Source organism: Meriones unguiculatus, chromosome 3 (assembly GCF_030254825.1).
Source record: "Meriones unguiculatus strain TT.TT164.6M chromosome 3, Bangor_MerUng_6.1, whole genome shotgun sequence".
In the NCBI taxonomy this organism is placed as follows: domain Eukaryota; kingdom Metazoa; phylum Chordata; class Mammalia; order Rodentia; family Muridae; genus Meriones; species Meriones unguiculatus.
Genome location: NC_083351.1, coordinates 124,579,480 through 124,606,263, shown reverse-complemented (window position 1 = coordinate 124,606,263; position 26,784 = coordinate 124,579,480). Strand labels below are relative to the sequence as shown.

Below are 26,784 nucleotides of genomic sequence, written 5' to 3'. Positions count from 1 at the left end.
ATACAATGTATACAATGTGCATCTACTTAGGGACTTTTTCCTTATATTCCGGTACCTCCAACGCTTAGCCTAGTATCTGACATAAAATATAGTTGTAAGTGAATGAATGAATGAATCAATGAATCAATGAACCAAGATGAACTTCAACTATTTTGTGGTCCACCATCCAGTATGCCCCAACAAGGCCTTCAAAGTGTGTGTACCTGACGTGCTTCTCTCTCTCTCTCACTTCTTTCACTTACAAGATGCCCCACAATATGCAGAGACTGCCAAAAGCAGCTCCCTTCTAGAAAACTTCCAGGGGTTTACAGTAAAGCTTTCCTGTGTGGTGAGCGATTGCAGGAAAATGCACACTTAGAATGAAAACACAAGAAAGCACCAGTTTTCGAAAAAGATTCAGAAGCAAGCCTGGCTACGTCCACTCAATGTAACAAGACATGGCATTTAATTATTACCCTGTGCATTAAATCAGGCGAAGCCAGCCAAACCAACTCATATTTCTGGCATGAAATAGCTAGTTTGGCTGCTTATCCTGACCAAACCAATAGAATTTGGTGCCAAATCCTTGTTTTATTGTGTGGTGTGTTGGCACAGTCGTATTCTTCTTGTTCAAGAAAAGGAAAAAAAAAAAAGGTACTTGGGTACAAATGTAGCCATTGGGCTTTCTCCCAGATTGTACCTGGAGCTTCTGGAATGATAATACACACCAGGGATGTTTGGGAAGACCGGATCTCAACTCCGGACAAGAATGTGGCTTACAGAGGTTTAATAACTCCGCTCACGAGCACAAGTGTTTCAAGTGCAAAAATTGTGCAGATCTCTTTAAATTAGTCTAAGAGTGTAGCTCAGTTTAGGGTAGTTGCCCGGCATGTAACACTGACTCTGATTACTAGCACAACAGTAACCAACCAACCAGGCAAACAAACAAACTAAATTTTAAGAAATAAGATAAAGCAAGACTTTGGTGCCTCTGAGTGTTATAGTATCTTCTCTAGAATCTTCCAAAACTAATGCAGTAACGATTTTTATTCGACTTAACTTCCATCTGAACAGCCCCCACGGCTTTTGAACTTGAGAGAACTGAGATTGTGAAGCCTTTTCCCACAGGAGAATTTCTTGTATGGCGGTGTGACCTCTGATGTCTTGTCTGACATAAAACAGACTGGCTATGACACAGTATGGCCATACTCACAAGATGGAGGGGAGAGCCTTGTCAATCACTGTTGAACAGCAGTGACCATGGTGTTTACTTGCTTATTCCAAAGGAGCTAAGCTGTGTTTGGTTTAGGATTCCCAATGCCCGAGGCAGGTAACACAAAAACCAGTAAAGGCCTGAGACTGAGACGGGCCCAGAATTGGTGGGGTACTTCTCAACAGCAGTGGCACTGACACGCAAACCTGAGTTTTGATATTAGTATCCCAATGATTGCCTAACAAGCCAGTAGGTGCCCCCCTCCCTTCGATTGGCCCCACTGTCCCGTTTTGTAAACTATATCAAAACTGAAAACTTGGGAAGATCTCTTAAAATGTTGGATAACTAAATCCTCTTGAAAAAAAAAAACAGTCATGTTCTGCTTTTCTGGACACACAGTAGCAACTGGTTGAAGGGGGTTAGTTTTATATTTCTTATGTCTCAACAGCCTCCTTGCCCCACTTTTGCCCGCATTATTCTGCAGTGCGGTCACTCTGCCCTCAATCATCTCACTTAGCTCTGCTCCTTCTCCTGATGAAGAAAAATATTTCTCTGTATCCATGACTATCAAAGTAGGAAAACAAAAAGTAGCCTGAAAAGGCATCTTCATTTGCGCACGTCACCCACTTGATGACTGCGGGCTTCTGGGATTGCTTTCTTCATCCTTGAATAATGCAGCCTTGCACTGCTACCTCCCAGGGCAACATATTTCCCCAGGAACCTCTCCTAGCACAGCTAGGGATCCGCCGGGGCTCTGTGTAATTTGCAAACATTTCCTCCTCTACATTCCCACTTTTAGAATGTTCTGTGTTTAAAACCACAGAGGAAAATCTTGTTGAGCCAATGATTCATTTAATTGATTGTAAGTATCTAAATTACTGTGTAGCTTGGGGATTACTCCTTGGAGATGAACCCTGAGAAAAGAACTTTAGGTCAGCTAAGCGCTGCCTTCAGGCGCCTTTCCTTGACCCAAGTCCTGAATAAGAGCTAAAATTCTCTTCGAAGTCCCATGTGACAGCACTCCCAACTTGTAACCAGGTTACCTTATACATTCATTTTATATTGATTGTTTGCAACTTGCTGTTCTTTTTTTCTTTTTTAACAGCCATGTTGTAACTGTTGCTAACTTCTCCAATGTTTGACCAAAACTTTCTTTTTAACTCCTGAAAGGGATCAGATCAGAGTAACTTTTTTTTTTTTTTTTTTTTTTTTCTGAAAAATTATTCAACCAAAGCTCGACTTTAGGGAAGAGGTAGACAAGGGCTGTTTTGAAAGTGAGGCAATGTTTTCTCTGTGCTGTACAAGGGGTTTCTGTGTGTATCTCCACCCCCCAGCTCCCCCACAAAAGATTTTTAGCACAATGGTGAGAAAGCAGAAACAGGGGTTCCACTATAGAAGAGACGAAAATCCAGGACCCATCAGTGTGTGTACAGAGTAGCAGCAGGCTCTGAGCCAAGACGCGGGCTGCGAGGGGTGATGCAGAGGGAGTGAGTGAGTGAGCATTTCACTCGAGAAAGTACTGCACGGACTCAGACCGATAAGTGATTTCTGCAAAGATTTCCCTTTTGAGAAAAATGGCTGGTGAGGTGAAAATGTGCCCCACGCCAACATTTGATACAGCTTCTATAGGAAGAATTGTCTTCTCTAATTACCCCTACTCAGCAACTGACCCATCCAGTTTCATAAACAGGTACCCCAAAGGTTGACAGGACTGGTTTGCAGGCAGCTTACCCTTCGCTCTGAGCGTGTGCACAGGCCATTACTTGTTTAAGGCCCTGGGCAAGGGGAAGCCAGCACAGATCTGCAAGGCAGAGAGGAGCAGATCTCACATAGTTTCTGTGCGTGTAATGGCTAGCCCTCTAAGGCATGTGGTAGTCAGAATGCTGCCCCATGACCTTTGAGTTGCTCTATGAAGTTCTTATTACACAGAAAGCTTAAAGATTCTAACTCTCTTTGACAACTCATGGGACGAGGGAGCCAGATGCAGCTCAGACAGAAGTAAACTGGCCTACCCAAGGGACAGTGACCACAAGCGGGAAAAGGGGCAAGGGTCAGGAGTACCTGAGGTCTAGGGCTTTGGCTACAAACCCAGAAACCATCCTGCTGGAGCAGTGTTTATGGAAATTCTCCAAGTCAGAGATGTGCTGTGGGGAAAGGGAAGAGTAGGCAGGAGGAATGTCTGGTAACTTTTTTTTTTCCTGCAACTTCTTGCCCCATCTATATTTGTCAACCACACAGCTAATGACTCTTCAACTTGTACCCAGGCAGGAGTAGGCTGAGGCCTCGCTGCCACAGTAAAGAGGTTCTATCCTGCGGAGCTTCCACTGGTTAAAACTCAGTGTCCATGGACAGAGTAGCCAATGGGGACATCTCCCACCCCCTCCCCATTCTCCCATCAGCATAAAAGGCAACAGGGGTGGGTGGGGAAACTGGAGAAGGAAATGAAATCATGCGGGTTCACCAGGAAAAGATAAGTGTTGGTGGCAGCGGAGTTGGTGAGTGTGTTGTAGGCATTACCTCTTGATGAGGCTTCCAAGAAGGCTCCCGCTCATGTCCTGGTGGCTCTGAGAACAAGCATTCTTGCATCAATAGCTAATAGGCTGTCCAACCAGATGTTATCTGGGTGGGATAAGAGGGTGAGAAAACAGACCTGTTGTACGCTGTTGTCAACTACATCACCGTGGTCAGAGAAAGGCTGTTTGTGTGGTGTTTAGCAGGGCGCCTCGTTCATGGTGAGGCAGACCAGATTACGTGGCTGTTTAAATCCATCTCCTCTTGTGATTGGTAAAAATACGAGAGTCGTAATCATTCATGCATTAGTAAAGCCTCCTTTCCACCATTTCAAAGGGATTTTTTTTTTCTAAAACAGAGCATGCATCCAGCAGAAAACCTAAAGCATTGGTTTTTCTAAGCATTCTTTTGCAAAAAGCACGCTTAAAAAAAACAAACAAAAACAAAACAAACAAACAAAAAAACCCACACATAGCAAAAACTGTGACGAGTACCTGTGACGAGACTGGAGATGATAAGGGGTAGAACCAGCATCTGTAGCATCCTCATGAGAAGTTCCCCAGGAAACGAGAAGTACTTAACTTCCCGGTAGCTCATTTTATACGGTCGGAGGGCAAATCCAAGGATTGTACCTAAAGGGACAAAAAAGAAAGAAGGAGAAAGGAAAATTGAGATTTTTAAAAGTAAGGCATCAGTCTCTGAAAAATGAGCAAGTACCTGGCTGGCGGTTACTCAAGTCTGACAAGAGTAATTTATTTAAGCAGCAAATATTTATACAGCGTTGGGAGCAAGAGATGTATCTGTCTTTGCAGTCATTATGTGGAGGGGTTTGTTGAGTCCAGGCTTTCAAGGAGCATTTGCAGAAAAAAAAAAAAAAAAGCATATCTGAGCTGAACAAATGAAAAAAAAAAGTCTTTGTCTAATTCAAATGCAGTGGAACCATTTTGACCCGACTTGTTTAAATATGAAGACTAGGGTATATCCTGGAGACAAGTCAAACAGTCAGTCCCAAACAAGGTGATATGGAAAGAAAAGGCCTCACGAGAAAGCTCCAAGGGACCGATGATAGAACTGCTAGGATAACCACTTACAATAAACAATTAAACTTTCCAATTAAAAAAACCCTGGTGCTCAGACTGCTAATCTGTTTCTCCAGCTCCCTGTCTGTACATACCACATTTTCTCTCTCTTGCAACATGGTCTTGACTTTGCCTTGGTAACCATTGTACAGGCTTGCTAGTTGCTGGCAAGAGAAGATTTCAAAATGAGCAAAAAAAGTTTTACCAAAAAAATTCCTGTTGAAAACTCAGCGAGGGTTGGCCATGGTGGTGCATACGTTTGATTCCAGCACTTATGAGGCGGAGGCAAAGGCAAGCAGATGGCTAGGAGTTCGAGGCCAGCCTGGTCTACAATAGTCTAGGATAGCCAAGGCTACACAGAGATAACCTGTCTAGAAAAACAAACAAACAAACAAACAAACAAAACAAAACAAAAAAAGAAAACTCAATGAGGAGTGGATACAGAGAAAAGAAAGCAATTCCTCCTTAGCTTTCCTTCGGTCTTGAAACTTCAAATATTCTTTTGGAATAATAAATTTATACAAAAATTAGATGATGCATGATACATGCTGACATCCAGAGATTAATACAAGTTTCAAATACATTTACTCCCTCTCCTCTTTCCCCAACTCATTTTCTTTGCCCCCCCCCAAATTTAATCATCCCAGTATTGTAAGTATTTTCAAACATTTGCCTTGCCTTTTTAAAAAGCCTGAATAAACTATAGAGAAAATAAAATATCCAACATTGAGGTATTTTTAAAAAGCCAGAGGTCAGGGGTAGGAACGGGGAGGAGTGAACCCAAGGCTTTCCTAGGAATGCAAGAAGTCCTTACAGAAACTGAACTTTCCCAATTTCTTAGGAAATGGATTCTCTGTCTTATGAAATGGAACACAAAGTTCATTTCAACCACCACTGCAACTCCAATTTCAGCCCTTGGGTCTCAGCAGCCAAGACTATCGATCATTCAGCTTTAGACTGTGATGTAGCAATAAAGAGTACTTCAATGTATGTGACTACAATATACAGTGATATATACAGAATATTCAGATCTTCAGAACAAGACTTGACAGTTTGCTGAAATTTTAAGAGAAATGGGCAGGAGAGCAAAACAGATTTGGAAGAAACAGAGAACTGGGAGCAAAAGCCGCCTGCATTGGTTCTATCCCTTCAATAAAAAGGAAGTAACTGACGTTCCTTCCCTGAGCTCCTACTCTATGCCAGGCATTGTTGTCAGAACTTCTACTGTTAGCAATTTAATTCTTGCAGCAAGCCCAGGAAGCAGACACTATTTCACCAGTTTACTGGTGGAGAAAACTGATCACAGCGAATGTAAAATTTGTCCAAAGTCTATATATACTCAGGTGACAGAGCCAGGACTTAAGCCCATGGTGTTTCCACTCAGATCTCATGTTTTCCCCGTCTCTAACCCTCCCAGACCCTCATGACAAACATTGTTAGCGGTTCAAAGTGAGTTTACTTCTAGACTGTTCTGGTACATAATTTCATATGAGGGCTGTGTGCAACTGACAAGGTTCCTTCATTCTCCCAACTGCCAAACAGAAGCTGAACAGTGCGCAGGAAGGACAGCCGGGGAGGCCCAGTCTCAGGTGATAGTCTATGTGTCTCCTTCCAGTCAAGGAACTGGTCCTGCTGGGCGGTACAGTGCAGCCTGGACTTCTAGAGTGTGCCTCGGTTTCTTTATGGGTTTGCATTCAAAGCAAGAGGTTCAGTTTGGCATTTTCACACATATTATCAATTCCTTCACTACCTGCTCTGAGCCCCCAGCCTGGCTCCAGCCATTCTGTTTCCCTCAGGTGTCACCGCCTTCTGCTTTCTTATACATGTATTCCATGCCCTTCTCCTCTTCTCTCCCAACCCTGAAGAGCTCTTCCTTCCTATCCTAATCCCTTTTCTAGTTTCATGACTTCTAGACTCACACTGTAAACACACACACACACACACACACACACTTCAATTTCACATATTAAGAAAAAAACATGGAATTTGTCTTTCTGAATCTGGCTTATTGCATTTAACATAATAATTTAATTTCCATGCATTCTTCTGAAAACAATTTCTTCTTTACAAATGGATATAATCATTGTGTATATGTATATGTATATTTTCATTATTCGTCTGCTGCTGATGGATAGTACAACAAATATGAATGTACAGTTATCTCTGTGATATGGAGCCTTTTTAAAAAAAATCTCGTTTTGAAAACCCTCCTCCTCCTCCTCCTCCTCCTCCTCCTCCTCCTCCTCCTCCTCCTCCTCCTCCTCCTCCTCCTCCTCCAGCACTGGGGATTGAACTAGGGCCTCATACATGTGAGGTGTGTACTGTGAACTATAACCTTAGCCCTACAGTCTGAATCTAAAGCTTTTCTTTGTGGTGAGAACAGCAGGGGTGAAGCAGCATTCATCTGCAAGGAAACAGCTCCAGGATCAATTCTAGGAGGAGCGAATTTGCATGGGGTGGATGGAAGCAGACAGTCACCCTTCGAAGCCCTTTTGTCCTGGATTATGTTTTGTGTTTACTATCCCTGTTTTGACAAGTAAGTCATCTCCAGCCTTGGGAAAGAGTAACTTTTATGGCGGGGGGAGATAGTTATTAAGGCCTCATTTTGTGTTAACAGTAGTCTTTAGCCCTCATCACAACTTTTAGATACTATCTAAAAGATATTATCATGTCTATTTTAAAAATTAATAAACGGACGCCAAGAATCCAGTTAACTTGCCCGAGCTTAAAAGCCAGTAGGTAGGTGGCTGTCCTGAAAAATCTCCAAACACAAGCCAAAGTTTTTCCTACTATACATTGGTAAAAGCCTCTCCAACACAAGTGCATCTTTGTAGCTTGGGTCTGAGGGTAGTTTTCAGACAAACTTATCCCCCAGGTTCTTGGTATCATGCTCACAGCCCATAATGTCAGATAGCCCAGAGATGCAATAGGGGCACCCAGCACACTGTGAAACACTGACCTTCTCACCTGCCTCACCTCATTTTTCTCTTTCATTCTTTCTTTTTTAGACCAGGGTTGTTAGGTAGCTCAGAACTCGCTAGGTGGCCAAGGCTGGCCCTGAACTTGTGATCCTCATGTCTCAGCCTCCCAAGTGCTAAGATCACAGGCATGTGCCACCATGTTTACCATACCAAATCCTCCTCTTAAGGAGTAGAATAAGTAATGAAATGATTTTATGAAATGAAAATTAAGCCTGTCTTACACATGGTATGTACTCACTTATAAGTGGATATTAGCCATCAAGAACAGGATAACCATGCTACAATCCACAGACCCAGAGAAGTTAAGTAAGAAGGAGGGCCCAAGGGGTGGGGAGACTCATGAATCCCACTGTGAGGGGGAAACAGAATAGACATAGCATGTGGGTATAGGGAAGGGACTGGGTAACTGGTGGTAATGGGAACAGGAAGGATGAGGTCCAGGAAGGATAGAGGGAGAGAGTACTGGGAGAAACAAGTGAAACTGGGTGAGGAGGAGGGAGCTAGAAACCTGGGACAACCTGGGATGAGCGAGAAACTGAGGGCAATGGAAACTCCCAGGAATCCATGAGGGCCACCCTAGCTAAGACTCCTAGCCATGGGGGATAGTGAGGCTGAACTGGCCATCTCCTGTAACCAGGCAAGACTTCCAACAGAGGGACTGGGACGCCAGCCATAATGTCTTTGGCTTCAATTTGTTCCCTTTACAAGATGTTCCGGGGTAAAGGTGGCATAGAAATTGTGGAAGGTCCAACCAATGACTGGTCCAGTTTCAGACCTATACCATGAGAGGGAGCCCATCTCTGACACTGCCTTGGAGGACCAGGGCCCAGAGCTGGATAACGAAAAGACCTCATGATATTCTGCTACACTCATAGACTGGTGTTTAACCCAATTATCATCAGAGAGGCTTCACCTGGCAAGTAATGGAAACAGATGCAGAGACCCACAGCCAAACATTAGGTGGAGCTTGGGGAATCCTGTGGAACAAGGATTGTAGGAGCCAGAGAGGTCAAGGACACTGCAAGAAAATCCACAGGATCAACTAACCTGGGTCCCAGGGGCTCACAGAGACTGACCTCCAACCAAGGAGCCTTAATGCGACTGGCCCTCAGCACATGAACGTATGTCACAGTTGTGTAGCTTGGTCTTCTTGTGGGACTCCTAACAGTGGGAGCAGGAGCTGTCTCCGACTCTGTTGCCAGACTTTGGGCCCTTTCCTATGAGTTGCCTTGACTATCCTTGATAGAAAAGGAGGTTCCCAGTCTCACTGCAACTTGATATGCCATGGCTGGTTGATGTCCTTGGGAGGCCTGCCTTTTCCTGAAGAGAAACAGAGGAGGAGTGGATGGTGGGAAAGGGAAGAGGGGAGTGGGAGGGACTGGAAGGAGAGGAGGGAGGGGAAACTGCAATAGGGGTGAAAGAAAGAAGGAAGGAAGAAAGAAAGAAAGAAAGAAAGAAAGAAAGAAAGAAAGAAAGAAAGAAGAAATCTAGAAAGCCTGTCTTTATTTTCCTCCTTCCATTGTGCTTTTAATCACTAGGAAACATTACAAGTGGGAGGGACATTGAGTGAAAAAAAGTTTCAGAGTTCACAGTATTTTTTCATTTTCTTCCCTTTTATTAAAAATAGATTATTTTCCCACACAATATATTGTGATAAAACTTTTTGTTCCTCTACTTCTCCCAGTTCCTCCCCACCTCCCCTCCCTTCCAGATCCACACTTCTTTTCTGTCTCTCATTAGAAAACAAAAACAAACAAACAAAAAAGGCTTCTAAGAGCTAACAACCAAAAATGACAAAATAAAATAAGATAAAACAAAAATCATCACATCGAAGCTGGACCAGGCAACCCAACAGAAGAAAGAGTCCCAAGAGCTGGCACAAGAATCAGAGACCCACTCATTTGTACGCGCAGGATCCCCATAAAAATTCTAAGCCGAAGGCTATAATATACACGCAGAAGACCTGGAAAAGACCCATGTCGTCCCTGTGCTTATGGCTTCAGTCTCTGGGAGCTCATATGTGCCTGGATTAGTTGATTCAGAGGCCTTGTTCCCCTGATGTCCTCCAGGCTCTTATACTCTTTCAAAGTTCAGAGACTTAACAAAAACAAATCATCGGGTTGATGAGGCCTCACAAATACTGTTGAGGCCAGAACTATTATTACAGACATATCAAAGAACAAGAGCCACTGAGAGGTCAGGTCAAGTCCCAACACCACACACCTGGTAAAGTCAAACTGCCTGCCTGAAGCCCTCAGTGACCAGATGAAGGGGCCATGGCACCCAGGCTGTCCATTGCACGGCTTCAACCTCTCACTGTACTGCCCTCGGCCTCTCAAAGTCACACTGCTGATTTAAGGAGCCTACGTTATCTCACCGTATTTGGCCAGCTTTTAGTTCTCTTTCAAAACAGAGCACTTACAAATAAATGGACTGTTTAGATTAACTAGTTCTAACCGGTGCTTAAGTGGGAGAAAGGTTAGAAGCTTCCCCCATGTTAAGTGAATTCACATGTTAAACAAAAGGCATTTTCTTTTGTGTGTGTGTGTGTGTGTGTGTGTGTGTGTGTGTGCGTGTGTGTGTGTGTGTGTGCGTGTGTGTGCACGCGCGCACGTGCGCAGTTAAGGTTTTCTGATTATTTTTATCCCAGCAATAAAAAAAGAAAAAAGCCCACACTTCTGACACAGGTTTCTGAGAGCCCTCAGCACTCTACCCTTCTTACCAGTGAGAGGCACAAAGGTGAGATCTTTTCATGAGCTCTGATACGCTGGCTTTTCTTTGGTCCAGCAGCAGAGTCCCTGAGAAACTGATCTCTATCAGTGGATACTTATGTAGACACGGACTGATGGTCCCAGAGCCAACACAAAGCTTTATGGTGGCCGCCAGAATGTCAGTGCAAAAGGACAGATCTTTATTGTTGGTTAGTCGGTAAAAATGACCACAAAGGTCAGATAACTCTGTTAAGAGCCAAAACACACTTAGCCAACTTTGGAGCTCTGTGACATGTAAACATGGATGTCATCACGTTCATGGCTCAGTCTGCAATCATCCTGTAGTATTCTTGCTTACTTTTTTTTTTTTTAAGAAGTCTGGAATCTAGGAAGTGTCTTAACTGAGATGTTTAAGGTGGTGAAAATCCACTGTGTGGTTGGATCCCAAGAACAGTGAGGTATTTTTCCTTAAATATTGGCTCTTATGAAAAGGTCAGAGAGGGATTCCATCAGGTGTTCAGCATTTCCCCCCAGAGCGCACACAAGCACTTCCTTGGAAGATTGATATCTTCTCACTTTCTAAACCAAGACAAAATAGGCTTGCTTTTCAAGGCTAAAAAAAATGCTCAACGAGTTAAAAGTGTGTTAAGAACTTGCTCATATGTCAACTGACAAAATCAAGGAAAACACAAAAATGACAAGAAATAAGAGAGGATGAGACACAGTTAAAGTAAGATTTGGATCAAATCATTGCATTTAGCTTTTGATGAACACCGGTGTTTGGAATAGCAACATTTTGCTAAAGTTCTTGCGTTGAATGGACTAAAGCCTTCTTGCGTCATTCTTCACAGTGCGATATACTTCAAGGTAAGAGACTAAGCAGGACAGGTGGGGCGAGACCGCCCAAGGGAAACCAGCATTGCTGGATTTTGTTGCTTAGAAACAAGTCTCAAGTCCTGGGCAGTTACATATTGTAGTCAGGGTCTCCCGAACCTACAGAAGTCTGTAGGCCTCCTTGTTACACACATGGCTTCTAGTGTGTAAGATCACTCCCAGAGAATGCTTTACAGATGGCAATGCTCTACTGAAGGTGAGTGAAGGATGCTGGGATGCTAGACCCAGCCTTGTCTTTACCTTCCTCCATGACTGTGGACATGCCCTTAACCTCCTCTAAGCTTTGATAAAATAATAATAATAATAATAATAATAATAATAATATACATACACCCACATATATACAGACATATATGTATTATCTATCTATCTATCTAAATGAAGGCTTCAGCTATGAACACTCCTCTTTGCCTAGACTGCTGGAGTAAATAGACTTTCAACTGGTTTTCCTACTTCTACTTAGCTTCCCTAATAACATGATGCCCAGAGGGACCACTTTAACATCTAAAGTAGGATGTCACAGATGCCTCCTTCTGGGGGCATGAGAGCCAGTAGACCTACATCTCTACAGCACTGAGAAGTTATCACCCAGCACGCCCTTGCTCTGCTTTCACTTTTGCCCCTTATCACTCTCCCATCACTTTACGCTCTTTGTGAGGAAGTTTAGAAAGGTGGAGAATTATGGCGATGCGGGAAGAGACAATTCCCTCATCCTGGAGTCTGGCTGAAGCCCCCAAGAATAAAGTTAAGAAGTGAGAATTCCAGCACAAATAGCATTTACTGAAGGTCCTTCTCCCTTTACTAGGCTACAAACCCACAATCTTGCAAAAATCTCACCAAAAATTTCTTGTACAGAAAAGGACATTCCCTAAATCCTTTGTACAAATCTAGTGGCTCCTGGCTTTACTCTTTCAGGTTATATTCCCGCCCAAGGCACCCCTAGCTGCCCTATAATCTCACTCCTCAAACAGAGAAGGAAGAGGTTCTTAGCAACCCTTTAAGATGTCACTTGAAAGCCACCAAAACAGAATGGCTAATGTTAAAACATGTGCTGCTGACTGTCCCTTAAGAAATTCCATATCCGCTGGGCAGTGGTGGCACATGCCTTTAATCCCAGCACTTGGGAGGCAGAGGCAGGCAAATCTCTGTGTGATCAAGGCCAGGCTGGTCTACAGAGTCTCAGGATACCCAGGGGCACACAGAGAAACCCTGTCTCCAAAAAACAAAACAAAAAAACCCAAAATAAAAAAATAAAACAATAAAAGTTAGTATTCATGCCTGAGTACCCTACTTTGTGTTTACAAGTCTATAATAAACTACAGCGTCTCTTTGGGAAGTCTGCCCCGTGCTTTCGTGTGCGTTTTCTCTGACAACTTTCTGTGCTAAATGAACTGCAGGTCTGCTTCATGCTGACTCATCCCTTTCATGCCGAAGCCCTGGAGTCTCAGATTGAACCTGAGTTGAGGTCCTGCAAAATTAGGTGAACTCTTCAGATGTCTCCTGGCGACAGTGTGGAATTGTGCCTCTCTCCGTGGCTAACACTGCCGAGCTCCTCTGCCTTTTAATACACTGTCCCCAGATAGTCACAGACTCTATCTCCTTTATTCATCAACTCCAGAAGTTATGACATCTTCTATGCTTAAGTTTTTAGGTTCCCAAGTGAAGACTGATTTAGATCAGAGCCCTAATTCTCTTGCATAATGGGTTTTTTAGGCAGGTAGAGAACAAGTGTAGTTCTGTAGAAAGATCAGGAATTCAGTGATGAGGTTTTGGGGGGCCTGAACCAGCAAGTTAAGCTACAGGATAACTTCTACAAATGATTTAATCCCCACATGAAATCTGCAGGATCTGTCATTTCTCCCCGATGAGACAGGCAGTGGAAGAATGAACCATCTGTGTTGTAGTGAGCAAAATGAGCTTTCAACCTGTTTCCCTGGCAGTCTTCACGTCATACACTCTCACCGGAGTTCTTTGATTTATTTATTTATTTAAATAAATCAAAATAGGGACAGATTGAAACAGGCGGTATCTAAGATCCTTTTGATTTTTAAGATTCTCAGCTAAATGATCTGAGTTTAAAAGAACCATGCAAGCCCAAGCATTATAAATCTTACATGTTTCACTTTAATTCAGCTTATTTATTCTAATGAACTCTAAGCTCTTTCATATGCATTAAAAAATGCTTCATCAATGACTACTAGTTAAGTTTATTTTTTTAATTTTACACGTAGAGGTATTTTGCCTGCATGTATGTGTATGTACCGCTTGAGTGTCTGGTGTCCGTGGAGGGCAGAGGAGGGCATCAGATCTCCTGGAATTGGAGGCACAGAGGGTTGTGAGCTGCCTTGAAGGCGCTGGGAACTGAAATCAGGTCCTCTACAAAAGCACCGAGTGCTCCTAACCACTGGGCAATCTCTTTAGTCCTCTATGATAGTTTTTAATAGCAAGAATGCAACAAATGATTATTTAAGGGGTCAAATAAATATTTCTATTCCAGGATTTGTCTCTCAATTTGGTGAAGTCATTACCCAGGCTCAGGCCAACCTGGTGAATCTGGTGGGCATAAGTTTTCATTAGCTTGTCTTTACAAACAGGCCAAGGGCATGATGGTGAATTTACCTAGCCAAGAGTTTTGCTGGGCCCTTGTTCCTGGTCTTTTGTTTCTATTCAAACTTTCCAGCATTTCCTGGTAAGAGCTTCTTTGTGTTGAAGACTACCTCTGGGCTTTCCCAGACATCCTTCAGAGATTGGGGCTCTGGCCTGGGTCATTCTTTTGTCCTTTGGTATTTCCTGTTGCCGAGGTGGGAAATACCTGCTCCTGCCCTGCTCCACTCTCAGTGCTCAGAGTAAGCAGCTCAGGGTGACTGATGGATGACCAGAGCACAGACCCCTGTGTGCATGGGGAACTGAGAGCAATGGCAGACCCTTTCAGCTCTGAGAAAAGCCAGGATCTCTCCTAATAAAAGCATACTAACAACTCCATGTGAGGTTGGCGTTAGTGTCCAGGCATCCCACCAGCCAGCCTTTCGGGGTCCTAGCAACTTCTTATGTCATCAGCTGCTGCCTCTGCCAGGTGCCACAGGATAATAGGACCCTGCCCACCTCCCAGCTCTCTCAGTCCCTCTCCACTTCTCTCATGGTTCTGTGACTGTCTATCTGCCTGCCTGTCTACATGGCCAGTCATCCATCTGCCTCTACCCTTCCTCCTGTAGGACCTAACTTCTCTCCCCTTCTCTTTCCCCCAAATAAACTTCCTTTATACCAGATATGTTGCGTGGCATAACCATTATTATAACATTTGGGGTGCAGCTCTCTGTGACTGGAAGCACATGCTGACTCTGGGTTCAAGTCCCAGCATCAACTTCCTCCCCTCCACCCCGCAAAGAAGCCCTGTGTGAAATGAAAATTTAATTTACAAATAATCAGAAGGGTCTTTTACATGTCCAACATATTGTTGTTTAAAAAACAACAACAACAAAATACCCTACAAAGCACAGCCAACATCATCAGAATCTGTCGACTTCCCTTCTTTGAAAAAGATGAAACATTTCCAGTTGCCCATTGTACCTTTTGCACCTATGTCATAGGCTTGAACAGTGAGCCATCTCTATACACTTCTGTTCCTTCAGAGCTTCTGCTCACTCATGTACACGCCTCTGTGTAATACAAATAGCATAGCTTACTCCTATTTCTGGATTTTATCTTCTCTGGCATTCAGTGAGCCCCTCTTGTACTCAATTCTCAGGCTATTGGTGCAAGGATTTTGGGAGTCTGTTCATGGGCTTTATGCCTCATCTAAGAGCTAGGCCTGGTCTAGGAGACAGTGGCTCCTTTTTAGAGCCTGATCCCCAGCTGCTTCTTATTTCTAAAGCTCTTGTTGTGCAGCACATCAGCTTCTGAACTGCTAAACTGAAGGAGAGGTTTAAGGCAGAAAGATTGAAAACCTAAAAACCTTGCTCCATCCCTTTTGGTTGATGTGGAAGATAAGAAAGTGCTTTGAAAGTTGAATGACTCATACATTTAAAAAAAAAAAAAAGCTCTGGGCACTTAAACTGAGGTAAATCCAAATTTTGGAAGATGACAGAATACTAGAATTTGCTTAATTCTAGCCCCCAAATTGTGTTTTCTTTATAAAGGTTTCTTTACTTTCCTTCACTTACCTGGCCAACAGACACACACCCTAAAGCTCATCCCTTCTTAAATCTGGCAGTGATAGAAACAAACAACTTAAAAACCAAAACATACAATTCAGAGAAGCAAATTACTATAACCTTTATGGGACAGAAATTATATATACTTATCAAAACTTCTTCAGACATATCAATTTTATTTCTAAGGATCTAACCCACAGATCTATTTTACCAGAATGAAATAATAGTAGACTATTTATCCAATACAATATTATCCAGCACACTGTTTTTACAATGATATATATATAAAGGCTAAAACAATCCAAATGTCCATCAACCAGGAATTGCTTAAATAAGTTATGGTATCGACAGACACTGTAGATTAGAGATAATGAGGAACTTCTATGTATCAATAAGAAATAACATCCAACATATAGGAGGAAATAAAGGCAGAAAGTTTTTATACCGTGCTATTATTTGTGTACAAGCGGGGGGGAAAAAAAACCTATCCCAGAATTATAAAAAATAAGCATATTCTTGTTTTTATGTTCATTCAATAAGGACATAAATGACTAAGCCACCAAAACTTCCAACTTAAAAAAAAAAAAAACTTATTGAATTTGTTTTCTACATTATCGTTTCATTTCTTCTAAAAAGTTGCTTTTTCATTCTGAGTTCGTTCCTCCTAAGTTCTGCTTTAAGGGGCTTCCATGAAGACTTAGCTTAGTCTGAAGAGTGGAGAGAAAAGCCTATAATTATCACTTGTAAGTGGACCTCTCTGACCAACAGCTCTGGCAATAGGAACGAATCTAGAACAACTCAGAATTCAGTTGTCGTTGCTGGCTCATGTGCCTTAGAGGTACCCCACATCCCAGCTGAAAACACAGTACCTCCCCCAGCAAAAGTGGGGTACTCTCCACCACGCAGAACCTCATGGAGAGCACTGGAGCTATGGGACTAGTACTTTTTTTTGTTTGTTCGTTTCATCTTCCTTAAGCTTAAAATGAAAGTCCAGAAAAGCAAAGACGAATCAACCACAACAAAAATGTCAGCTTTGGTCACAGGCCATCTCTTAGAAGACTCACAAGTTCCATCTTGATGCCTTTACTGTCCTGTTCATCAACAAGAACAAAGGCAACACTGGTCACAGGCTGTTTCTTAGTAAACTGCAGTCTTGATGCCTTTCTTTCACATCTGTCAATAAGCTGAGAGCAGCAGCAAGCTCCTCAAACATAGGACCCCCTGGGCTTTTCCTTCTTGCTATACTGATGGGTTTAAGGGATGCAAGATGAACAACCCAGGGCCACTCTTTCTGAATGAGAAGAGCGAGAACTGCCCATCTCTACCCTCATTAGGGATAATTGAGCCTCTCCTTACAAGCCTCTCTCACTAACACAGCCCTGTGCTTTCTCTAGGAAGAGCCACAGTCAGTGGCCTGGAAGCCCAAGGCGAACCCAAGAAGTCTCTTGGGGAGAAAGAAAGTGGAGTTGCTTCTCTAGAGACAAGAGCTCAGCCTTGAAACTCAAAACTTGATTGTGCTTCTCAATGCGCTGCTTCTAACTTTACTTTCAGGTCTTTGATATGCTACACAGGAAGAGAGGGAGTGCCTTCCCCTCTCTGCCTCAACCTGTCTATGGTGTATCTTTCCTCATCTAATCTTCCTTATTTGGTCATTATATTCTTCTCTCTCTTTTTTTCATCAAAACTCCTTGAGTATCTCTTTTTTTATTCTTTAGGATGTGAATAATTCTTTACAATATTTAATCTTTTCAGAACTTTAAGAACTAAAAAATAAATAAATATTTACCATATGTGGCTTTCTAGTCTCAAACGGTTTACTTACATGAAGACATTTTTGCTGTATAAATCTGAGCGACTTCATGTACTTCCTTGGCCTGAGCAATCACCTTTGAAGAGCACACCTTTTGATTAGTCATAGATATGGGACTGCTCTTGGCCTTGGAAATAAGCCCTGGGCAATTTTGATAGCCTTATACCTTGATATAAAAACTCATAATTCTTGTATTTAATGAGTATAATGGCTAAACTTGGTGCCCTGAAATGCTTTGTGTGTTTCCTCATCTCCTGGCAATGACACAGCATTACAGCTGCCAAAACAAATACCTGATGAATGATAGCATCCCACTGCTCTATAAATACAGTTCACTCTCACACCTGGAATGTACAACTTGGCAAAGAGGGTGCCTCCCCCACACAACATGAACTCTTTACAATCTTGTTTATATGAGTTCAAAACCAAAGACTCCCTATGTTCCATCACTGATCCTTGGCCAATGAGCAGACGTGGCTTTTGCAGTGTGCTCTTCCTATGTCCTTAAACCCTGGTGAGGAAACACTCATCATCAGACACATGGCCAGATACATGATGACCCTGGAAGAGTCACAAGGAGACAAGGCTTGTTTCATTGGAGAAACTGACTCAAGGGAGTAGGAGATCATCAAGCCCAGGAAAAGGGTCCTGCTGTGGTCTGTGTTAGCATGGAAATAAACATACATGGAAACATTCCATACATCCTGATAATTTAGAGAAAGGTGAGATGCTTCAAATATTGTAATGTAGAGGTTGGAAGAGGACATTAGTTCAAACTTAAGTGACGAGGAGATATGAGGCCAAGAGATTGATATTCAATCATCAAGTAAGTGTGTGGAGGGCAGGGGCTGTAACCAGGACATTAAGGTGCCCAGTGCTTCTGAGCTGCATTCCAGATAGCTGCAGAACCAGGCAGTGGGTGGGCTGGCTGTGGCTTACACTGCTACAGAGAGCAGGTACTTCATAAACTGTAACCTTGTGAAGATGGAAGGAGTTGTTACTGTAGGTAATTGTTCTGAGCAATTTGATCACCCAATTAGAAATGGCTTGCTCGGTTTTCTCTGTGTCTGAATTGACAGTGAGGAAAACAGAGCAACGTAAAACCCAGAGATAATCTATGAGCATCAAGTCTTCAGTCAGCTTCAAAGCAACTTGACCAGCACTCTTGGGAAGCAACTCCCCTCCCATCAGGAGCTCCTTCCACTCGGTTAGGTTAGTCTGTGCTCTGATGATAATGGCTGCCTGGAGATTTGTCCTGGTTCTGCTCAAGAGGCCATGTGGAAAGGGTCAGAAAATGGCTGTATCACTCTCTTGCTTTCATTTCTGCCTCTCAAACTCTCTTTACAACTATCAAGTCTCTTCCTACAACTCTCTAGGTTCTCTTCTCCAGCCAAAGAAACACAAACTCCATCTCTTGAACCTAAAACATGTTAAATCTCTTCTTTCATCCTCGTGCTTTATTCCCCTAAATCCCTGGGTCTGGCTTTTCTAGCCCATGAGATCCACCAAATCAGCACATAATATGGCTCTCTGCCATGGCAACAAGTAAGAGCTTTGCATTTCCTGTGGAGACACTTTGGTCAAACACAGAGCGAAATTCCTTAAGGTTTCATGGCTTACATGAGGCAGAACTTGGCTATAGAACCAGTCAGAGTTTTTGCGTGTAAAGAAACAGATTTGGATACAGAAACTGGCTATAAACTTAGATAGTCCAGTTCCAGAAGCTAGCAGTGGTGCAAAGGTGGTGACTCCCTGAAAGGCTTTAGTTGGCATGTAAGCCAGATATTTACCCCTGTCAGCCCTGATAGCCTTCTGCAGTTCTGCTTCTGAGTGTGTGGGGGGTGTGGGGGAGTACAGACACTCAGTTCTTACCCCCAATCCTTCTGTTACTTCTCCAGAGTAAGAACTAGAAATCAATGGCTTCCTTTCCTCCAAGTCTCCTGGCCAGAAGCCTCTGATGGATGACAGCACAGATGGCTCTAAAGATGCCAGGGGACGGCTTGCCAGGCTTATCATTCCTCCCAGCTTTCTGAAGTTTGCTCTCCTCTTCCAGAAAAGTTGAAGAAACCATGGTACCTAAAACCTGTCTACTACTCTCTGGATTCCTGTTGGTCAGCCTGTGTGGAGATGCCCACTGCCGGGGGCTTCAGTTTGACACCAACATGGGTGTCAAAAGGTGCCCACTCCACGACACAAGCAGGAGACCAGTGTGGCCTCACTTAGCAGTCTCCTCAGTCCGCCAGAGGATAGTAAACCATCTCACAGCCACGTGGCTTAACTTACTTGGCTAACCCAGCCAGCTGGAACGGTGCAAGTGTCTGAGGCTCAGGCTATATGACAGAATTTCTGAGCAATGACTCCTTTCAGGCATGAAGGACTGAGCATGTGCAGGATGACGGCCTGATACACTAATAACTTGCTCATGATCCAAAGCCATCCCTATCCTCAGCGTGGTAGGAGTGCAGTCTGAGTTTATGGCAGTGAGCCCCTTCCACCATCTAGTAGGTGCATTCGCCGCCCTCAGACTCAACGAGTGCCCAAACAGCACGTTACTGGAACACACTCTGATACTTGGATCTTTCTCCTGTATCCTAATTCTTGTATTCAACCACTTGGCCATATGAGAATCGGGCCACCATCCTCTTTCATTTAGCCATCAAGTCTCACAAGCGCCCTTTGTAATGATCTCAGTCTCTGTTTCTCATTTCTCACAATGGAGGACTCAGTGTAGGCCTTGAGGTAGCTGACAGCAAAGCGAGGATAAACAACCCCTGGCACTGGCATACAAATGGTGTGCATAACGGTATGAAGCTGGAGCTAGAGTGGGATCAGTGTGTGCGTGTGCATGCATGTGTGTGCGTGTGTGTCTGTGTGTGTGTGAGATCCTCATGGGCTCTCTCTCACTCTGGTTCTTGGGTCCAAAGGGTCTTGCATCCTGAATTTTCTGTGTCACTGTGTCTGCCTAGAATCCTCCTCAGTATGCATCAACACTGGAAATGTGTCTGTGTTTTAGTTTCCTCATCTACAAAACAAGTGTAGTAAAGGTGCTTCCTTCTCTGGTTGTTGTGAGGTTTAAGCAAAGTTAATACAGAGACCTGAGTGGCACCCAACTCGAGGGTAGCTGACATTGTTAGCCGAATGTAACTGTGACAAAAGATGAGGAAACCAAGCCTCAGAGAGACCAAATACTTCGTCTAGAATCGCACCGATATAGAATAATACAACTAATGTAGGGGTCCAGGTATATTCTTTATCAAAAGCCTAAACTCAGTTATTATTAATACGGTACATTTAGGGTCCTCAAACCAATGAAAAAATGGGAACCTCTGGGGTACTATTACACAAAGAGGCATCTACTACAACAAATGTGTATATTATTTGATTTTAAAGGTTTAGCTTATAAACTTTGGCTCTTGTATATTTCCTTTCCATCTTGCTTTTTCATCCATCTCTCCCAGTAAACTACTTGAGATCAGGGAAACTCATTGCAAAGCACAGAACCAAATACACAGCCTTCAGTAATTGTTAAATTGGTAAATAACATTGAATTTTTGTATATGTACTTTAAAAGAGGAAAGATACACTTGATAGTGTATAATGAGATAGAAATTTCAAACTATACAGAAACTTAACCAGAGGAAAGTAATATCCCTTCTGCCGAACTCTCCAGACACCCATCTTCTGTTCCAAGAGGCATCCACAATGGCCAATTTCTTGAGATGTTATTGAATTACACTGAATTTTAGCCTACTTAAGTTTACTGCCAAAAGAAGTTAGAGAATTGGAGGAGATAATTTACTAAAATGTAGTCAATATATTTTACTTTCTGAAAAGTCAATTTCTTTCAAACTCAGGTAACGGCTACACAGATGCCAACTTTCTTTGTGTGTATACCAGCAGTAAGACCGAGAGCAAATGAAGGCGCCACCTGCGCCTGCACGGGCGTTCTCAGGTGAAACTGCTGTGTTGATCTGACGAGTACTATGTCCCAATTCCCATCCCTTGCAGTTGATCTCATGGCCCTCTAACTCCTGGTTGATTTGTTGTGAAAACACATTCTCTTGACAGGGGTACATTCTGTGTCTTCAATAACACAAGGAATTTTCCCTTTCTTTTAGTAAGATATGAGGTCACTCTAGCATAATTAACCATGGTTGGGGATGAGAAAGTACTTTCTAGAGGAAGGCAAATAGCCACCCTTCTTCCTGGTGTGCTGTTTATCACACCAGTAACGAGGAAGATACATGCTTTCTAAGGCTTTCCTCTTGAACTCTTCCAAAGGGAATTGGAGCTTGCTGCTGTCTTCTATCACGCTGCCAACTTTCCCCAGTTACATATGAGCTTTTGTCATAGCACAACATGCGCACACCTTGCCATGGCTTAGAAATGGCAAACAACTGCACGGTTTAAACTTGAAGAGGAAGTGATGCTGAAATAACTACAATTCTCTGCTCTATTCCAGAGTCATGGGTTCACATGTTTCTTATCCCTTACCCACAGTATTTCTGTCTAGTTTCCATTTTAACATTAAATGCATATTCATCTTATTTGGAAAAACAAAATGAATTGGATAAACTTTTAAGCACCTTCTTTTCCTGAGTGCTGACAATGCCTAAGAATTTGGAAACTAATATCTATGTTTCTCCATCAGATTTGGGGGAAATAATTTCTTATTCTCTTGCTGGCATCTGTCTTCCCCCATTTGTGTTCAAATAAAGAACTGATGTCCAGACATATCCCTTCCCCATTATTTTGTTAAGGGCTAATGTAGGCATGGCCTCTTATGACAAGTGGAGCCTTTGTTGCCGCTAGACCTCAGCGGAAGACATACCAACAGATAACAAAAGGCATCTTCCTTTTTCTCCTAAATCTGTTTGCTTAGAAGTTGTCTGTTTGCTATTCAGGACCTTTGGTGTAAACTCGGTGGTCTCTCTGACTGTCAATGAGCTTTTTTGTGTGTGTTTCTTTGTCAGTGCCTTCTTCTTACTGCTCCTAACTCCTCAGTTTCCATCATTAAAGCCAACCATGAGGGCATCCAGCCAATTTATCTACCTCAGCTCCGCCAACTTTGACTGCAGTTCTCACAAATCTGAGGAAAGGCCCCACTGGGCTAAGAAGTAAGAGCTCTAGAGAAAACTGACCTTTAATTCCTGGCGGTTTCTTCTTGTTAGGAACGATGCTGTTCCTCTGTATTTAGCAACTTCCTTCTCTATTAATCTGACTTCCACTCAATGCTCTACTCCTTCCCATTCCCCTATTCTTTAGTGGAAATATTTCTGTCTTCAGATTGGACTCTTTGGGTGTTTAGAATACCATTTTGAATAGGCAGTTCAGTCTCTTTTCCTAACTTACTGTACTCCATACATATTGCAATGCAATAATTAATTAAATGGGTGTGAGGAATGAGAGTTAATTGTAGAAGACTGATCATTTTTCCCCCTTAAATGGTAGAGTGCTTATGTTGTATGGCTGCCTCTAGCAGAGCTGCCTCCCTAGCCTCCACACCACATGGAATTTCCCCTCTTAGCATCTCTCAGACAAGTCGGTAGTCAGCATGAATGAGGGCAAGATGGCTCTTCTGCCAGGAGAACAGTGTCTGTCACTAGGTGACTTCACTTCTCTTCTCCAGCATCCTGACTTTGGGCAGGCTACTCCATCTCTTTGTGACTAGTGTCTTCCATAAAAGGAGGGTGTCTATGGCATCACACCCTCCACCACAGGTGAGAGCATGCAAAACCCCACCCCGGAAGGTATCTGGACTGTCTTCAATAAAGACTAGCAAAAGCATATGTCAAAACTTATCTCTTGGTTTAACGACGACTGTGATTCAGAGCATAAAATGAGGCAGGAACACTGCCATTTGCATTGGCTCCCAGGAAAAGGACAGTGTTAAAACTCTTTTTCCTGGAACGGATGCAAAGCTGGGAGCCTACTGAACAAAGCTATTATTTCTCTGGCTCAATCAGGACATGTTACCTGTGAGTGTTTTTTCAATGAATTGGAAGCTCATTAAGCAACCACTACTAAAAAGGGCCAATGGCATTAAAATGGGAGAAATCTGAGGTCTATGACGAACTTTTCTCTCCTGCTGTCTTCCTCTTTGTTGGCCATTCATAAAATCAACTCTCTCCACAGTTATACAACTTTCTTAATATTTTATGAAGTCATTGTTATTATTTTGGTTTTTTTGCGATAGGGTTTCTCTGTGTAGCCTTGGCTGTTCTGGACTCACTTTTTAGACTTTGCTGGCCTTGAACTCACAGCAATCCACCTGCCTCTGCCTCCCTGAGTGCTGGGATTAAAGGTGGGCACCATCACACCCAGCTTAATTCTTTAAAAAGTATGGATATCTCAGCTAATTACAAAGCAGTGATTCAAATGTTACATGAACACCTTTTGGTGACAAATTGGAAGAAATTTATGTGAGGACTTGGTATTAGTTTACATGTCTCCAGTCTAAGGATGTCTACACTGCTTGATCAAAAATTTCAAATATTTAGTTTTTTCGTCATCATTTTAAGGTAAGGTTTGTGTTGACTATAAGTAATAAAGTAAAACTTCAAATGGCTATAAACCAAGCAAATAAGGGTTTATTAATACAGATTGCTGACAACCATGCTAAATTAGTAAGGGACTGGAATATTTAAAAAATGATGCAGCGAGCTATGGTAGGCTCTGTGAAGCAAGGAATGAAAGAGACCTGTGTTAGCATTTTCCCAGTTTACCTTCAAGTCACCGCGTGAGAGTGTGCAAACACAGGCCAGGTTTAACTTCCATTTTTAAACAACAATATTCAGCATCAAGTCAGCCCCAGCTAGGATACGATTATTATCAGACACCCACGATTCATCTTGGGTACAGTAACCACATAAATCAATTTTAAGTAAAAGTGGCATTGTATAATACTGATAATATTTTGGCCACGTCTGGCCTGCCTAATGATTCAGTTTATCACTCTTATCCTCACATGGCATGGGAAGGCATTTGATTTATTTCTCTTTACACCATCAGTGGACGCGTAAAACACTCGCTAACAATTCTTTCACATGTTTAGCACAGATGGTTCCCAACAAACTTTTTTGTTTGTTTGTTTCAGGGAAGGGGGAAAAACCTTTTCAAATGCAGAGGAGATCCTGAACTGTCAGTTTGAATACCTACAATCAGCCTATCTGATAACACTCCCGGGCGTGCAAATGCCCCACAGAAACAGGATACAGGCTTTTTGTAATTTCAGTTTTGGTCAAGTGACTCACCCACAATGACGGCAGAGACTGTGAGCAGCACGAAAGCATTCCGAACCAGGTAACTCTTAACGTCCTCCTTCGTGAGGTTCTGTACTTTCTTCTTGGCCAGGAGCGTGCGCTTTCGGACTCCTTGCTGGAACCTTTCCATCCTGCCTCCCATCCTGGGCTCTTCTCCATTGCTCTTTGTCATGTTTTATCTTTCTAGGAATATCACACACGTCCTTGTACTTCAGGGTCTCGAAACTGTCCCCAGAAAGTGAAATCTCCTCTTCGGTGTTAGAGAATACAACTAGAATGCAACAGAGAGGGACAAAAGTTACAGCCTCCTGGCCTGAGAAATCAGTGTTGGCTCATGTCACTGCAGGCAGTAAGTCAACGGCACCAGAACTAGAAGACTGAAGAGCTGCAGTATCAGCCCAGATTGTGTGGATTTTACAGGACTATGTAAAAATTGGACATGCAATCAGAATAGATGAGCAAAAGCCGTGTTCCGATTTCCAGCTTGCTCTTCCCCTCGAGGAGTAAGGGGTTCTTCTATTCTCAGAGCTCAGCCAAGTGCCTTGAACAACCCACACACTCAATAAATGGCCAGCTGAACTAAACAGACAGAAAATTCCCCTCGATAACGCATGTCTTGTACGGGGCGAAGATATAACTATGTCAATAGAAAAGACTGAGATAACTGAGATACTGGCATGTAGCCACTGACGTGAATCGAGTCACTGCTTTATTTATTCATTTCGCTACGAAAGAAACATGAGCCGATTAACATGTCAATACGGTCATAAAAAGAACACAAGTGCCCAGGCGTCGATAGAAACGCATTTGAGGCTTTTACGGGGTGACTTTTTCCGGTGAAATAAGCACCCTGCCCCAGGCACCTCTGTAAATTATCTGAAATCATAATCCCTTTTCGTATCATTAGACGGAGGAGCATAAAGCAACGTTTGTGTTTATGGCAAAGCCGCGAGTCACACGAGGCTTGCTGAGGAAACCATCGCCGCCTCCGTACTTTGAATTTAGGATTTCTGGAACGGATGAGGAGAGAATTCAGTTTTCATTCCAAACATTACAGCGTGTGGTTTCTGGTTTCTTTAACGCGCTCTTAGGTTATCAGGAGAGCAACGGCCGAACCATTTTCCTTGCTGGAAATCACGGGCGTCCAGCTGCGGCCGGACCCGATTCCTAATCCCTGCCCTCGGCGGAGATGAGCCGCGCCTGCGGACGTGTGTCTCTGGCACAGCCAGAGCCAGCGTGTGCGTCTGTGGGGGAGGTCGCTGCAAGCCGGGCGCTCGCAGGCTCTCGGCAAATCCGAGAGTGCAAAAAAAAAAAAAAAAAAAAAAGACTTAACAGTTTGGCTTTTCAGTAAAGCTGCAGGTTGAGGTCATGGGTAGTAGGACCCTCAATGTGTTTAAGATTTTACACTAGATTAAAAGCTGAGAGGGTGGGGAAGGACAGGAGAGAGGACAATCCAGATTTTTTTTTTTTTTCTTAACTAGCAGTTTTGAGGTCCCTAACGCGTCAGTTCGCCTTCAAGTACGCCAGCTCCACCTTGATTTCATTCTCGATCTCAGATCTCCGTCCACCCCCGAGTCCACCTGGAAGGGCTGAGAGGGGCAGTTAGCACACGCTGGCGGCGCTCGGTCCTAACAGGACCTTACCTACCAACATGGCTAGCTCTCCTCGGCCGCTCGGCGCTCCGAAAAGCGGCTCGCCGACCTGAGTCCCGCGGGGCGCCGGCGGCCGCGCTTACCTTTCCCGGCTCCGCGAGCGGCGGAAGGCGCCCCAGGCGACGCGGAGGCGCACTCCCCAGCAGGTAGCTCCGAGTAGCAGCTCGGCGAGCGGCGGGGCAGGCTAGCCTGACAACATGCATGTGCTCTGAAACCGCCACTTACTATCAAGCAACTTAAGAAAAGAGGCGGAGCCTGCGCGGGAGAAAGGGGGAGTGGGAAAATGAAAACAGCCGGGGGAGGAGGGGGAGCCCGAGCGCTCCGGAATATTGATTAAACTTGGCACGCCAGAAGCATGCACTAAGGCTTTGTTTTGCTCCTTAGACCACTTTCACTTTTATTAGAAATGCAATTTTATTAGGCCTGGAAGAATGGAAAAACTGAAGCGCGCACACACTTGGAAGTCCCGATTGGAACGTTGGGGAGACTTCTCCAAGGCCACGTTTAATTACCTCACTTTATTTCAGATTTCCTCCCCTCC

At 43.4% G+C, this 26,784-nt stretch overlaps 1 protein-coding gene across 1 annotated transcript in view; it reads right to left on the bottom strand.

The window, feature by feature from the left end:
- The window catches only part of Slc1a3 (solute carrier family 1 member 3), a 74,501-nt gene extending 47,988 nt beyond the window's left edge, over positions 1-26,513 (bottom strand). Inside the window, exons 1-3 of the mRNA XM_021663348.2 lie at positions 26,327-26,513; positions 24,583-24,862; positions 4,198-4,335 (exon numbers count right to left, since the gene is read on the bottom strand). Coding sequence (XP_021519023.1) covers positions 4,198-4,335; positions 24,583-24,763 — 319 coding nt within the window. The 5' untranslated portion in view covers positions 24,764-24,862; positions 26,327-26,513. The remainder of the gene's footprint in view (positions 1-4,197; positions 4,336-24,582; positions 24,863-26,326) is intronic.
- Positions 26,514-26,784: the final 271 nt, after the last annotated feature.